Source organism: Culex pipiens, chromosome 3 (assembly GCF_016801865.2).
Source record: "Culex pipiens pallens isolate TS chromosome 3, TS_CPP_V2, whole genome shotgun sequence".
Taxonomy (NCBI): domain Eukaryota; kingdom Metazoa; phylum Arthropoda; class Insecta; order Diptera; family Culicidae; genus Culex; species Culex pipiens.
Genome location: NC_068939.1, coordinates 70,535,159 through 70,549,994, shown reverse-complemented (window position 1 = coordinate 70,549,994; position 14,836 = coordinate 70,535,159). Strand labels below are relative to the sequence as shown.

The 14,836-nt window shown below is 36.7% G+C and overlaps 2 protein-coding genes across 2 annotated transcripts in view; one reads left to right on the top strand and one right to left on the bottom strand.

Annotated features, from left to right (window-relative positions):
* The first annotated feature begins 1,247 nt into the window (after nt 1–1,247).
* LOC120419989 (probable trafficking protein particle complex subunit 13 homolog) lies at nt 1,248–6,970 on the top strand. The gene is made up of 5 exons (XM_039582870.2): nt 1,248–1,402; nt 1,519–2,348; nt 2,406–2,779; nt 4,812–4,899; nt 6,778–6,970. Exons 1-5 carry the CDS (start codon nt 1,366–1,368, stop codon nt 6,868–6,870), a joined length of 1,422 nt encoding a protein of 473 aa, XP_039438804.2. The 5' UTR covers nt 1,248–1,365; the 3' UTR covers nt 6,871–6,970.
* The window catches only part of LOC120419990 (RING-box protein 2), a 96,175-nt gene continuing 84,154 nt past the window's right edge, over nt 2,816–14,836 (bottom strand). The window contains exon 2 of the mRNA XM_039582872.2: nt 2,816–3,134. Within this exon, the coding sequence (XP_039438806.1) occupies nt 2,953–3,134 (182 nt within the window). The 3' untranslated portion in view covers nt 2,816–2,952. The remainder of the gene's footprint in view (nt 3,135–14,836) is intronic.

Genomic DNA, 14,836 nt, shown 5'->3' with positions numbered 1-14,836 from the left:
CTAACCATCTCTCGGGTGAGTTTTCAAAAAGCCGTAAGAGCCTCCGTGACCTCCGACACTAATTTTCGTTTTTTTCCAAATTGAAACAAAATTTCATTTATTTTTTAATTAGGCCACTTGAAAGACGTGTTGATGAACAATCTCAAGTATTTTTGAAATTAGTTGATCGTAAAAAGGTCGAACACTGATGCAAAAAGGGCTTTGTTTATCAATGGCTCTTAAGTACATTTGAAAACTAATCCGAGATCTATAGTGTGCCTATCAACTTTCATTAAAGCAAAAACTGTGTCATTATTATCTGTTGCTATTTCTTTTGTCACGGTGTTTTGTTACAATATTTTGGTCCTAAGCATTTTAAAAAAGTTTTTCAAAAGTACAATAGTAATATTTGTGTTAATCCTTTAATCATTCCATAAATTGAGTAAGGGCTCGAACCTCACTTGCTTAAGAAAAAGGTGAAATTTCAAAACAATGGACAGTGAAGGAAATATACTACAAGAAAAAAATATTCCTGTAAATTTACATTATTTATTTATTCGAAGTTGGAACGATGTTTTTGATCGCAAAAATTACAGATTTCATCAAATTAAGTTCTGCAAAGTTTTAGAATCATCTAGACATCCTAACAAATCACTGGAAAGAAGAATCATCTTGATTGGTTGAGTTTTGCCCGAGAACCAGCGAGTTGAAGTTATCGTTTCAACGTTTATGGAGCTTTGGGCGTTGGAATGTTAAGGAGGATTTTACGTGGATTTTACCCGTATAATTGGTGCGTTTTGATTTTTGCCAGTTTTGAGCCCTTTAAAAAATTTTACATTTTTCAAAAACCTCACAAGCTCAAAGTTTGTGTTCCAGGGAACAACTATCCAGAAGATTTCAAAAAGATTCGTCAAATATTAAGAATTTTACAGAATTTATAACACCTCCGCTGAAAACTTCAACTTTTTCTTCTAGTTGAATCCATGGGCGACATATATATCTCACCAAATACAAGCAGTTCGACCGTAGCCATCACAAGCTGTCATTTACGGCACCAAAACAATGCCAGAACAAAAGAACAGCTGTTCATTACGAAACAAAACAAAACAAAGCAACTGATTGAAATGCAGGGGAAAGCTTTTTCGAATACTAATTACCCAAAAGTTGAGCCAGATAGAAGGGAATTCTCTTTGGTTGAGCAATTTCTCGCGAGAGTGTAGAATAGCGAAGCAAGAGGTACAATTTATTTCAGTGTAGATAAGAAATGACATCAATTTGTTTTGGTTTTCGTGTGAGCAAAAATTGCAAGATTTGCAGCAAAATTTTGATTTCTTATAAAATAATAGCGTTAATCAAGGAATATCTATTTTAACAAACTGTACTACAATGACTGAACAAACGGAACATTTACTTGCGCTTAAAGGTAAATAACACATTAGTGAAATTAATGTTCTCCAAGATTTTGTTATGCATCAAGATTTCTATTTTTTTTTATGTGAAGGTATTTACACCAAAATTTACACAATTTCAAACTTCTAGTGATGCGCCTGACGCGGCCCACCCTGGTCAGCTCGCAGATCGTGACGGCCGAGGCCAAAGACCTGCCGCAGAACACGTTCGACAAGATCCTGCGGGGAACGGCCACGACGGTGCAGGGCGCCGAAACCCTGACGGCGGGCCAAATGATGCTGCTGCCGCAAAGTTTCGGCAACATTTACCTGGGCGAAACGTTTTCCAGCTACGTTTGCGTGCACAACTGTCGGGCGCATCCGGTCAGCAGTGTGACGGTGAAGGCGGATTTGCAGTCGAATAATACGCGGATCAGCTTGCCGATTCACGTGGACAAGGAGGGGCCGCAGACGTTGAACCCGGACGAAACGATGGACGATGTGATTCATCACGAGGTGAAGGAGATTGGAACGCACATTTTGGTGTGCGAGGTTTCTTATATGACGCCGGCCGGGCTGGAGACTTCGTTCCGGAAGTTTTTCAAGTTCCAGGTGGTGAAGCCGTTGGACGTGAAGACGAAATTTTACAACGCGGAAACCGACGAAGTGTACCTTGAGGCACAGATACAGAACATTACCGTGGGGCCAATTTGTTTGGAGAAGGTTGAGCTGGAGAGTTCGGAGCAGTACACGGTGGTGCCGTTGAACAACCTGCCGACCGGGGAGTCGGTGTTTTCGCAGCGGACGATGCTGCAGCCGCAAAATAGTTGCCAGTTTCTGTACTGCATCAAGCCGATTGCGGAGATTTTGAACGATCCGAAGGCGCTGAAGGCGGCTAACAATATCGGCAAGCTGGACATCGTGTGGCGGTCGAATCTGGGCGAAAGGGGACGGCTGCAGACGAGTCAGCTGCAGCGGAGTGTGAGTTTTAATATTGAATTTTTAGAGTTTCCAGCTGATAACCGAAAATTATTTTAGCCCATCGAGTACGGCGACCTGCGGCTGGCCGTCACCGAGGCCAACAGTACGGTCAAGATCGGCGACGCGTTCGACTTCCGGTGCCGCGTGACCAACACGAGCGAGCGCTCGATGGACCTGGTGATGCACCTGAACACCAAAACCAAGATCGGCTGCGGCTACACCGGCCAAACGGAGATCTCGCTGGGGCCGCTCGAGCCGGGCAAGTTCAAGGACTTTGGGCTGACGGTTTGCCCGGTGCGGTTGGGACTGATTACGATCAGTAACCTGCAGCTGACGGACGTGTTCATGAAGCGAAAGTACGAATTTGACGACTTTGTGCAGGTGTTTGTGGTGGACGAAGACTACAACGAGGAGGAGTTCCAGCTGGACAAGTACGTTCGGTATAGCATTCCACAGACGGCTTAGGCTTCTGATTGATAGCAGATTTGCAATTTTATTTATTCACGTTTTTAAGCACACTTTATCGAAGGAAATAAAACCATTCACCAAAAAAACAAACAAAAAACGAGAGATTCCTTCCGGTGCGGGGGTCACTTCCTGGGGCTTACTTGCCCATGCGCTGGATGGACCATTCCTGCTGGCACAGTGGGCACCGATTGTTCTGCTTGATCCACAGCGACATGCAGCAGTGATGGAAGGAGTGGTTGCACTCGCCCCAAACAACGACGCAATCCTGGCGCCCGAGCGTGTCCTTTTTGCTCTCGGCCTGGCAGCGCAGGCAGGCATCTGAAAGCGAAAGAAGAGAAATAAGTTGAACAATCATCAATTTGTCAATCTAGTTAAACTATTGCGTCATGCTGTTTTGTGGGTTGTTGTCGTGGGGGCGAATCAATTCCAATCAATTCGATCGATCGACGACATTCAATGAAAGATTGCCACGCATACATATCGGCTTGCAATTGGCGCAGATTGCCAGCGAAGGACAGCCGCCAGATTGTCAATCTGGTTATTGATAGATGGAGCATCGTGCGACAGGGTGGCGGTTTCGGGAAATCGATGATTGGCTTTTTAAAACAGACTAAAGACTCCTGAATTTTCTAAAATTGCAACGGTAATTAAATAAACAAAAAGCATGCAAAGTTGAATTCGAAAAAAATATTTTCTAAATTTTTGAATCAAGACTAACATTAAAAAAAAGCGTAATATTGAATGTTTGGCCCTTTAGAAATGTTAGTCTTGATTCCAAAACTTTGAAAATATAGTTTTCGAAAAGATCGCAAAATTTCACGAATGTTTCATATTTTAACATTGAAAATCGGACAATTAGTTGCTGAGATATCGACATTAGAAAATGGTGGGTTCTTTGGGTGAGAAAACATCAATTTTCCTGTTTTTAAATCTTTGCATGGCAATATCTCAGCAGCTAAGGGTCGTATCACGACTCGGTCCTAACCAGGTCCCAGTACCGAAAAGGACCAAATTAAAAATAATTTTATGAAAAAAAGGGTCGTATCAACAAAGTTCAAAAAAGTTTTAGGAAAAAAAAAAAGTTCAAAAAAGCAAAATATAGAGAATTTTCTCAGCTTTCCAAAAATATTGTCTTCAAAAGTGGGCAAACATGGGCACTAATTAAAAAAAACCGAATAACTGAGACTACTTTCAAAAAAGTCACGAAAAAATGGCTATAACTTGAAAACGGTGCCCTTTATCAAAATTTCACTAAAGTACTTTTTGATTGCTAATTTGATTTTTGCGACCTGTTTTTCGATTTTATGCAAAAATCAGTATTGATTCAAAAATTCATAACTCGGTCAAAGATTTTTTCCGAACGGGCCCGTTCTGTAAATTTCTGAAAAGTTGGCATTTGATGTCCCCAAAAATATATTAGAAAATAGAAAAAAATAAAAATAGTGTTTTTTTGCAAATCAAATTTTATTGACAAAAAGTGAAATTAAAAATAACCAAATTTTTTTTAACCGTGTATATTTTTTTTTCTCAGTGTAGTCCTTATCCATACCAATAACTTTGCCGAAGACACCAAATCGATCGAAAAAATCCTTCAAAAGATACAGATTTTTGAATTTTCATATATCATTTTTGTATGGACAGCTGCCTAATTTGTATGGAAAATCATATGGACAAACTATTGATGCAAAATGGCTTCTTTGGTCATAGGGAAGGCCCCGATAAAGTTTGAGCCAAATAAAAAAATACAAATAAAATCAATTTCCGGTTTTGGGAGAGAATTGCTCATTTGATAGAACTTTCTGTCAGCGATTATTTCCGAAATCAAAATTTGTTCGCTCAAACACAGCGCCTCGCTTGGCGACGCTTGGTGAACGTAAACACAAAGACAAAACGAACGAAAAATGAGCACCACTCAAGCAGCCGCCCGAACAAGACAACGTTCTCTTTCTCTCATTTTTCTTCTCTCTCTTCCTTGTGTTTGCTGCGTGGTGACAGGAGTCATTTGAATGCGATCATGGGAGAGATTATCGGAATCTCGGTAGAATGTCAAACGACCGTTCTCTTAGCGAATGTATTTCTAGAGGTAAGTCAATGACTGTGTGAGTGACTTTGCGTAGCACTCATTCGTTTGTGTGTAAAACGAACGAAAGCAGAATGTCAAAATCAGGTGGTCGTGGTGAAGACGATTGGACTGTTCTGTCACCTATCACAAACAAAAATTTGTAAAAAATGGGAATTTCCTAACAAAGTTGTAGGTTATGTCGAAGACACCAGATTGAGAAGAGGATCCCTTCTCAAGATGCGCGTTTCAGAAGATCTCAGTGAAAATAATAATAACAATGTCTTATCAACTGCTTGACATTGAAAATCTGACCAATAGCTCCTGAGATAACTGAATTGAAAATTGGGTGCGGTTTGGTGACCCTCAAAATTTTTTTTTTCAGAATCAATTTCCGGTTTTGGGAGAGAATTGCTCATTTGAAAGAACTTTCGGTTTTAAATGTTTAAAAAAATCTGGCCTTTTTATAGAAAGAATGAACAAATAATGCTGCTTATTTATGATCAAATCAAACATAAATGCAAGCAAAAAAGGGTTTAAAAATATTTTTACCTTATTTGAGAAATTAAAAATAAACTGCAAATATTTTATGCCTTTCTAGTTAATTTCTAATGGTCATTGAAAAAATCCAGAATAGTAATATTACGAAAATTTGGGAAGAATTTAACTTTGAAGGAATTTTAACACTCTATAAAACATTCAATTCATGCAAAGTTAAAAAAACGTCAAAATGAAAAAAAAATAAAAATGCTATACGGCAAATTCGAAAAGGAAATAAATAAAAGGTTAGCTGTGAACAAAATAAAAAAAATAGTTAATAAGATTTTCTATAAAAATATTATATTTTATAGATTTTTATTTGTTAAAATAAAATAACTGTTGAAAAATAAGTTTGGGGAAAATTATTTTAATTCACAATTCAATGGAATTGATTTTTATGCTTTTTAATACCAAAAAACGAAGTTTAAGTCGATATCGTGGATGCCAAATCAACTCATTGAAACTGAAATCTTCCATGATCTTCACTCAATGAAGCATCGCAACTTTGTAAAGGCCGATTGAATTCTTTTCGACACGTACAATAATCGCGTCATTTCGCGTGTGACAAACAAGTCCAATTTATCTTCGTTACAATTAGTTTTGCGCTGCCATAATATTTAAACAATTGAAACTTGTTGAAAAAAGAGGCCAAAATTCTCCGTCAAAAAATTCCACTGGCGCCTTTGTCATATCGCATTTTATCACAATTTCACAATCAACAGTCTCCTCGAACCGTTTTTTTTCCTGTTCCGAACTTGAGTGAATTGAAAGGGTCACACCCCATCTCGTGCGAAGTGAACAAAAAAACAAACATTTTATTGCCATCAATTAAAGGAACAACCGATGTTGACGAAGTGCCTCCACTCTGACGTCAATGGGTGCGAGTTGATGAGTGGCGAAAGTGACGGACGAGCCCCCCGAGCTCAAAAACCTGCTAAAGGCCATTTCCTTAAAATTTGTTTATCATAGATTTATAAATTTAAAATAAAGAGTGAGAAATGAGCTTCAAAAATAGCTGACAAAATTTATGCATTGTTGATATTTTTTTCTCTTAAAAAACATATTTCGCTTTTAGGAAAATAAAAATCATTCTTAATTTACTTAAACTTACATTTTTTGCTGAAGAAAAATGGAATAAGAAAGAACATTTTAAAATTACCACGCCATGCGTATAAATGTCGTTGCACACACAAAGAAAAAATATCGTAACACCAAAAGTAACCTACTTTTGCAGTAAAAGTTAGCAAAAACTAGCTGGAATGGAAGTAAAAAGTTAGAGAGATGAAAGTTCATTTGTTCATATTTAAAATGCAATTGCAAATAATAACATGTATAACATGTATTTTTTTTTTTTTTGGGAAGGTGGTCCAGCCGCACATCGTTGATGTTGAAACCTCTAAACTGGGCCCTCGTCCTGTCACGTCCGTCAGTAGTCTTGTCGTACATTACAACTAGAATCAGATCTGCCAATGAATTAGTACACTTCGACCAAATAAACACTGACGCTGTATGGATCTGACTCTAGAATAAATGCACAGTTGAGTGTTATTCATAAGTCCAAAATGTTCAATTATTCATTTAAGTCCAAATATTCATTTGCTAACTACTTTGGATTGAAAATCTAAACTTTAATCTAAAAACCTCTAAACTTAATGTTCAAAAGTAAACGTTCCTTTAACTGTTGTAGTACTACTTCTATCAATAACAATAAAAATGTATGAACTGATATACAAATAGGATAGAAATCGCGATTTGAAAAAGAAATGACCATTTACGTCAAAAGATCCGTAGTTCCTCGATTCGCAACAATGGTCGATACAACCATAATCCGAAAATTGTTAGTTCAACAGATCAACGAATTTTGTCCGATATCATTACATTATTGATTGATCGAGACTCTATGGACAATTTGACATAAAAGAATGCCTAGTATTCTACATCAATCAAAGTTTATTGACAGCATTACTCTTACTTAACAATTGCAACTAAATTTATCATCAAATAGATTTGGAAAGGATACAGATTTATTTTAAATGCTAATGCTAAGCAACAAATCAATTGTACTATCCTGAAGTCCCAACCTAAATCCCAGATTGTGATAGTGAAAAAGTCACAGAAGCAGCGGTGTCTTGTGCAATTGTGATATTTTCACTATCGGAGAACTATCTAGTTCACGAAGACAGCTTATCGGTCAACGCTTAAGCCCTGGGGCTGCGACAAAGCGAGTTCTCGTAGCATGAAGTGGTGTCCATAGTGCTCATAAAAAAGAATGTATACCCAAATTTTAACTAATGCACTAGGATCAAATCATGCCCCTTGACTTTACAAGGCCCAGGGAATAACATGTATAACATGTATTTTGTACCATAATATTCAGGTTTTTTTGATTTGATTTGAAACTTTAAAGAAATCCAAAAAATATGCTAACGCCTGACAAATCTGAAAAAAAAAACAAAAAAAAATGCAAAAATTATAATCTAGGAATTGATGGGCGCAAATAATTCCCAGAATCGATTCTAGTTCAAGGCGTCACTTTTTCCCCGTGCACCATAATGGAACTTAATTCATCATACATCGGCGGACATTCCCGGGAGCGTGGGCGAAAGCACGCGACTCAAAATGTCGATTGCGCGTTCGTGTTTCACGGCACTCAACGAACGATGTTTCTTCAATTAACAGCAAAAAAGTAGGAAAGGTGAATCATATGGCTAAGTATTTTTCGGTAAAAATCACCGTTCACAAACAAGGAAATTTTGAACAATATTGTAAAAGATTAAAAATGAAAAAGTCTCGTAGGTCTTATTTTCAATTTTGAACTTTGAAAGAAAAAATTAAACAAATAAATAAATTTCTTTTTAAACTTATTTTTAGTATACACACTTATATGTCTTTACCTATGCAGGATTAGAAAAATCCATATAGTTTAGATCGGTAAACCATCTGTCAAAATGAACAAAACTTGACTGAAAATCGGTAGTTCCATGAACAATAACAAACTTTATTACCGAATTTGTGTTAGATTTTATCGAACTGTTCAGCAGTTGAAAATACGGTAAAATTTACCAAATTCGGTAAAAATAATCTAAGTTTTGTTGGTTGTATACAGCTGAAACAAGAAAAATAAAATAAGTTAACTAATTAAAATGAAAATTTAAATACAAAATTCTGTCCTTTTTGTTTCTCTGTGAAACGATGCCGTCATAGCAATTTAGTACGCTTCGGGTGTGTGTTATTTCGTGCTTCGATCGCGCGTGTTGCATCAGCCAGTGTGGTATGAATGGAGGGGGGCCTGGCCACGAAGAAAGTGACCTCCAGACTCTCCTTCACAGAAATAAGGGACGCACGGTCATTCGCGGCGACGGATTTCCCAACGTTGCGTTTAAGCACTAGCGTGGCTCACGGATATATGAAAAAGACAAAAGTGTTCAATTTCGAACGCCTCGCCCGGAATTTTGTAGCAATATGGCCCCAGAACATAGCCTGAAATTTTGAGCGCACTAGGTTAAGGTTTAGTACTTCCACCATTGGCCTGAAGTTAGTATGGAACTTCTAAAAATTGAGTATGGGAAATTTTCACTTTTAACCTCTTCTTAGAGAAAATTTCCCAAAACCCAATCAAATTTTCCTATTCTCAAGTTTCTTATAGGTTTTGATCCGGGGAACAACTTTGTAGAACATCGCAAAGCGCTAGGGATTGATCCCGAAAAGATACAGGATATTTTTTGGAGTTTGGAAAACAAATTTAACGTGCTCTAAAAATTTGCCTGTATCTTTCCGGGATTAATTTCTAGCGCTTTATGATGTTCTACAAAGTTGTTCCCCGGATCAAAACCTATAAGAAACCTCTATTTTGAGAAAAAATCATAGGGCATAGGAAAACTTTCTCGAAGAAGAGTTAAAAAGTTGAAAATAAATAAATTAAATTTATTGGAATTTCTTAATAACTTCAGGTCAAAAGTGGAACTACTTATCATTAACCAAATGCGCTCAAAATTTCGGGCTAGCTTCTGAGGCTATAATGCTACAAAATTCCGGGCGAGGCGTTCGAAATTGAACACTTTTGTCTTTTTCATATATCCGTGAGCCACGCTATTAAGCACGCAAGCCTGCGAAATGTACCTGAACCAATGGCGTAGTGACGTAGAAGTTTATTTTTTTTTTGTTTACATTGAGGGATAATTCTTGTTAATCGATTTATGCTCTGAAAGTTGTTGTAAAGGTCAAATGAGTCCGTTTTGCGATGCCTGTCCGTCGGGTCGCATGTTTTTTTGCGTCGTTCGTCGTCGGTGAGTTTGCCGGGTGAGTGCGTGCGTGTGTGTGTGAAGGTGCGGCTGGCTCTGGTTGTCACGATGATAGTTGAGGCAGTCCGTTTTGTGGAGACCTGTATGTTTGTCTATTTCTTTCTATTGACGTGGCTTTTTTTTCTTCTTAGTTAGATTGTAAAGTTCAAAATCGCGATCGTCTTTCTCGTTAGTCAGTCGGGTTTCTTTGTTCTATGATTCGCGATTGTTTCATGGGTTGATTCGTTCTTAATTGCGTTAGCATAATATACATTATATTTGACCATTCGTTTCCCGCGAAATCACCTTTTAGCATTATAGCTCGTAAAGCACGGTGACAAATATTGTTTCAACGCGATTGTTCAAGTCCTTCAGATAACTCATAACTCATCAGTAATTAATTGGTCGCTCATCTTATAAAAACATTAAAGTATAAATAGTCTCAGGTCAACTCTACGTAAATGTGTTACGCTGAGTATAATATTTCACCTTTTAATTACACATAATTTTGATTCTATCCTTCCACAGCCGGCTGTCTAAGATTGAATCATTTATGCTAAACTCAACACCAAATAACCGGGAATGGTCTCATCCGCATCATCCGACTGTTTGCCTTGAGAATACATAATACATCACCCTATCACTCAACGAAATTTATTGATTATTGGGCCACATCATCATCCTCTATGATGAATCCTGGCCATTACCCTTTCCCACAAACAAAATCCCAAGTAGAAGTAGTTTTCCGGCACACGCGGGGGTGTGGATATCGTATAGAACCCACCCTTGGTAGCAGCCTGTGCTAACTAACATTCCCGTTTCATCCCCTCGAGATCTACAAACTGACATGGCGGGCGCCGTTGGTGGCCAACGACTGTTTCCTATTAGCAACGGCTCTAGTTTTGATGATCGTGATGTTTTATCTTTTCAGCGCATTCATGCATGCTGTTGATAAGGGAAACATTATTTGATCGTTGAAGCGTATGACCGGTTGTGTTGATAGGATATTACGGTCCTGTTCAGCAACGGAGAAGGACAACCATGGGTGGTCTCTCATGCTCATGCTCATGCTCATGCTCGAAAGTTGTTGTAAAGGTCAAATATCAATCGATTGTTTTAGTGACATAATATGTACCTCTAATTTGAAGCTTCGATATTCCTGAAACATTAGTCTTAGACTCTTAGACTAAGAGGTAATTTTGGTCCCTGATCATGAATCAGAGGTTCATTTTAAAATATTTCGTGACGATGAGGCAATACAACCCCCTACAATTCTTCGGGGTTTTCACTAAGACACGTGTTTGAATGATTTCTAGCTCGAAACCGTGAATGTAGGGATTTAAAAAGAACTTTTTTATGTATTTAAAGAACGAAACTATTAAATAATGATAAATTAAGTATTTGTCTGCTCTTCAACTTTGTAAAACCATGTTATATTCGAAAAAAATAACCCTGCAAAGTTACAAAAAATACGTAATTTTCAAATCAAAATTGGTGTTGCCTGGGTGCAAAAAGTACATAAAACGTTTCATAAAAATGCTATTTCTGACGAGTTTTTTTTTTCAGTTGAGAAACGGCGATAGTTCCATATTTTGAAACTTTTTACGATGGCAAATATTTTCTGCCGGAATTTTGAGACCCATATTCAAAAGTTTTTGATATTTGAATAACAGACATTTAGAAATTAACATACATGGACACATTTTTTTTGTTTGCAAATTCGATTCAGCTTTTTTTTAAATTAGTATATTTTAAATATTATGATTTACTTAAAAAAAATCTCCGTGAAAAAAAAGTCTTTACTTCTCTGTGGCTCAAAAGTTAACTGTTTTGGTTAACTAAAACATACATAAAAATACAGTTTTTGGAAATTCAGCTTTTTGTAAAAGAAGAATATTTTCTTTGGTAATTATTTTAGTGTAGCTATTTTTTTAAATCGTCCTTCAACTTTGCCGAAGACACCAAATCGTTCAGAAAATCCCTTCCCGAGAGAGCAGTTCTCTTCGAAATCGGTCTTTTTTCTTTAATTTTTAATTTTTGTATTTTTTAATCCGGCTGAAACTTTTTTGGTGCCTTCGGTATGCCCAAAGATGCCATTTGGCATCATTAGTCGAACTGTCACTTTTTAAACGGCGATCACGCACACTATCAAAACAAACGTTTGGTAGTTTGTGTGAACTCCGTGTAAAAGGGGTGTCAAACTAAAAAATTACCCCGTTCGTTTGACAACAGTTGGTGTCAGACCATCGGGGTTTGAGTGTATTGACGAAAATTTAATAACGATCAAAGAAATTGTCCTTTTGACGTAAATATTTGGATTTGCACAGTTTTCCAACGTTACAATTTTTTTAAAAGCTAATCAAAAAAAACTTTACTTTGCTGTTTGTACACAGAAAAAAATGATGGTAATATTCATCAGGAAATGGTGACAGATTTTGTGTCAAAATAAATGTGTTATAATGAATCAGAAAATTATGAATTTTCATCAGTTTCTGATGAATATTCGTCAGGTTCACATTTTTACAAATTTTTAGGTAATATTACTCAAAAAAGAGGTAATATTCAACCTACCAAATTTTCAACATTTCAAAATTCAACTGTTTTTTGCTGTTTGTAGCTAATCCGTATATAATCCGAAAATAACTACACAGAAAAAAAAAGTTGAATTTTGAAATGTTGAAAATTTGTTAGGTTGAATATTACCTCTTTATTTGTGTAATATTACATAAAAAATGTGTATAATGTGAATCTGAAGAATATTCATCAAAAACTGATGGAAGTTCATCATTTTCTGGGGTAAAATTCATCATTTATTTTGCCATAAAATCTGTCACCATTCCTGATGAATATTACCATCATTTTTTTTTCTGTGATAAGTAAAATCGGTAAATCTGTAAACTCAATCACTACCCAAAATATCAAGAATCTTCCACTTGCAAGCAAACAGGAAGTGAATGACGTAAAACGTCGGCTGTCAACTTGTAGTATAGTTTCGATTTGCTTCTTGACTGATGGCCGTCGAGAAAAAAGATAAAACAAACCGACGACGGTCATTACGGTAAGTCATAAGTAACACAGGACTGTTTTATTTATGCGAACCATACTAAAATTAGTGTAGTGTATCTAATTGATCACTTGTGAAGATTTAAGGGTGAACGCAGTGCATAGTTGATTGTAGAGCGTCCAATTTCCCGTCCCGGGAAAAAAATTCCCGGGAATTCCCGGGATTTCCCGAAAAAAAATATTTCCCGTTTCCCGGGAAATTTGTAAATTTCCCGGGAATTCCCGAAATTCAAGCAGAAGTATACATTTTCTTAAAATTTTTGGAACTATTTTTTGAAAATGCTCTGAAAAAAAAAACAAAAGAACAAACTCAACATGATTTTGTTCAATTAAATGTATTGTTTGGTTTACATATAATTAATCGGATTATCATAAATTATGATACCACAATTATTTCTGATACTATTAATTTTTGAAGCAACTGGGAATAGATCTTGCTTAATGAGTATTAAATTATTACAATTAGGTAAGCTTTTAACAGATTGATGTTATTTCATCAACACAATAATCATTCCTTACCTCCAAATTAAAATTGAGATTGTTTCACGTTTTTGTTTACCATGATTAAATGAGATAACAATCTAATTTGTGTAAAAATAATTGATTCAATTAGTTGAATACCTAAAAAGAAATTACAATTTGAAGTAAAAGAATTATGGAACACTGGTGCAACTACAGGTGTTGGAGGGTTTAATTGTGAAAAACTAGAAGACTTTTTGTGGAATGATGTTAATCTATCGTATAATTTAAATCATGTTGCATGATTATACAAAAAAAATCATTGAAAAATTACTTTCTATTGTTTGTTCTCAAAAAAATGCAATAATATATTCAAAGCTTTCTTAAAATATTTGAAAAAAATTGGGTTGTTTGGAGTAAAACCATCACTAAAAAGCTTTACCATTTGTTCAAGAGCTGAAACCAGTATTTGTCATGAAAAACATAATTTCTGCATGTTTTTTTTCTCATTTCAATTAATTGGTCACAGAGGCAAGTTTAAAATTTCTCATCAAATAATACCAAAATTCATTTTCCTGTAGTTGAATGATTTTTTACATGCATGTTAATTAATCTTCACACTTATTCAAACCATTAATATTGATGTCCTATATAATTTTGTTGCATAATATTAATTAAAACCAAGATCACAACAATTTTCAATAAATTTAAAATTTCCCGGGAATTCCCGGGATTTCCCGGGAAATTGGCTGAAAATTTCCCGTTTCCCGGGAAATTTGTAACCACGCGAAATTGGACGCTCTAGTTGATTGGTTGTCGGTAAAGGTCTAAAAAAATCTCACATCTTGGGACTTATTTTGTTCAACCGATATCTTGTATGATTTAAAGAACAAACATTCATCAGATATCGATCGCTACTGTCGCACAGATAATGACGATCTCGTCCGATCACGTGTCGCGTATTTAGATCATTATTCTCGGCCGCTCTACTCAGTCTTGTTAGCAGCCCACTGTACAAATTCTCGAGCCGTCGCGGCTAATTGTCGGCATCGAGTGTAGTAGGCGACACACGTCAATCACAAGACACACCTCCAAACAACGAGACGGTCGGGGTTCCGATATGCTGCCGTATAAATAGCACCATGTAGAACACCCCCTCTCTCTCTCCCTGCTCTTAATCAAGGTCTCTCCTCCGCGTCATCGACTTGGAAGTCGCGGGTTGATGGTCACGGGACGGAACGGAAATAGCTCCGAGGGACACACACACAGTTGGCCGGTATTGCGTCTTGGAATTTCGTGTTGTTGATGTTGTTTTTTCCCTCCTCCTCCTCTTCTTCTTCTTCCACTTGATCTTAATTGCCCTGTTGCGAATTCATTCTAATCTGCGAAGCGCCACAACGGTTTTGCAACACGCTCATGGCTAATTGTTAGGAAGCATGAGTCGGCAAACTGACAGTGACAACTTGTAAGATCGGGAAGAGAGATCGGATATTTTTGGGGTTGTCGGAACCATCCTGATCAAGTTCAATTAGAGACAGAACAAACAGGTGCAAAAACGATCGTTTCTTTAGGTGTTCTAAATCTCTAAATTTAAATTTTTACCAATAAAAGTAATGTAT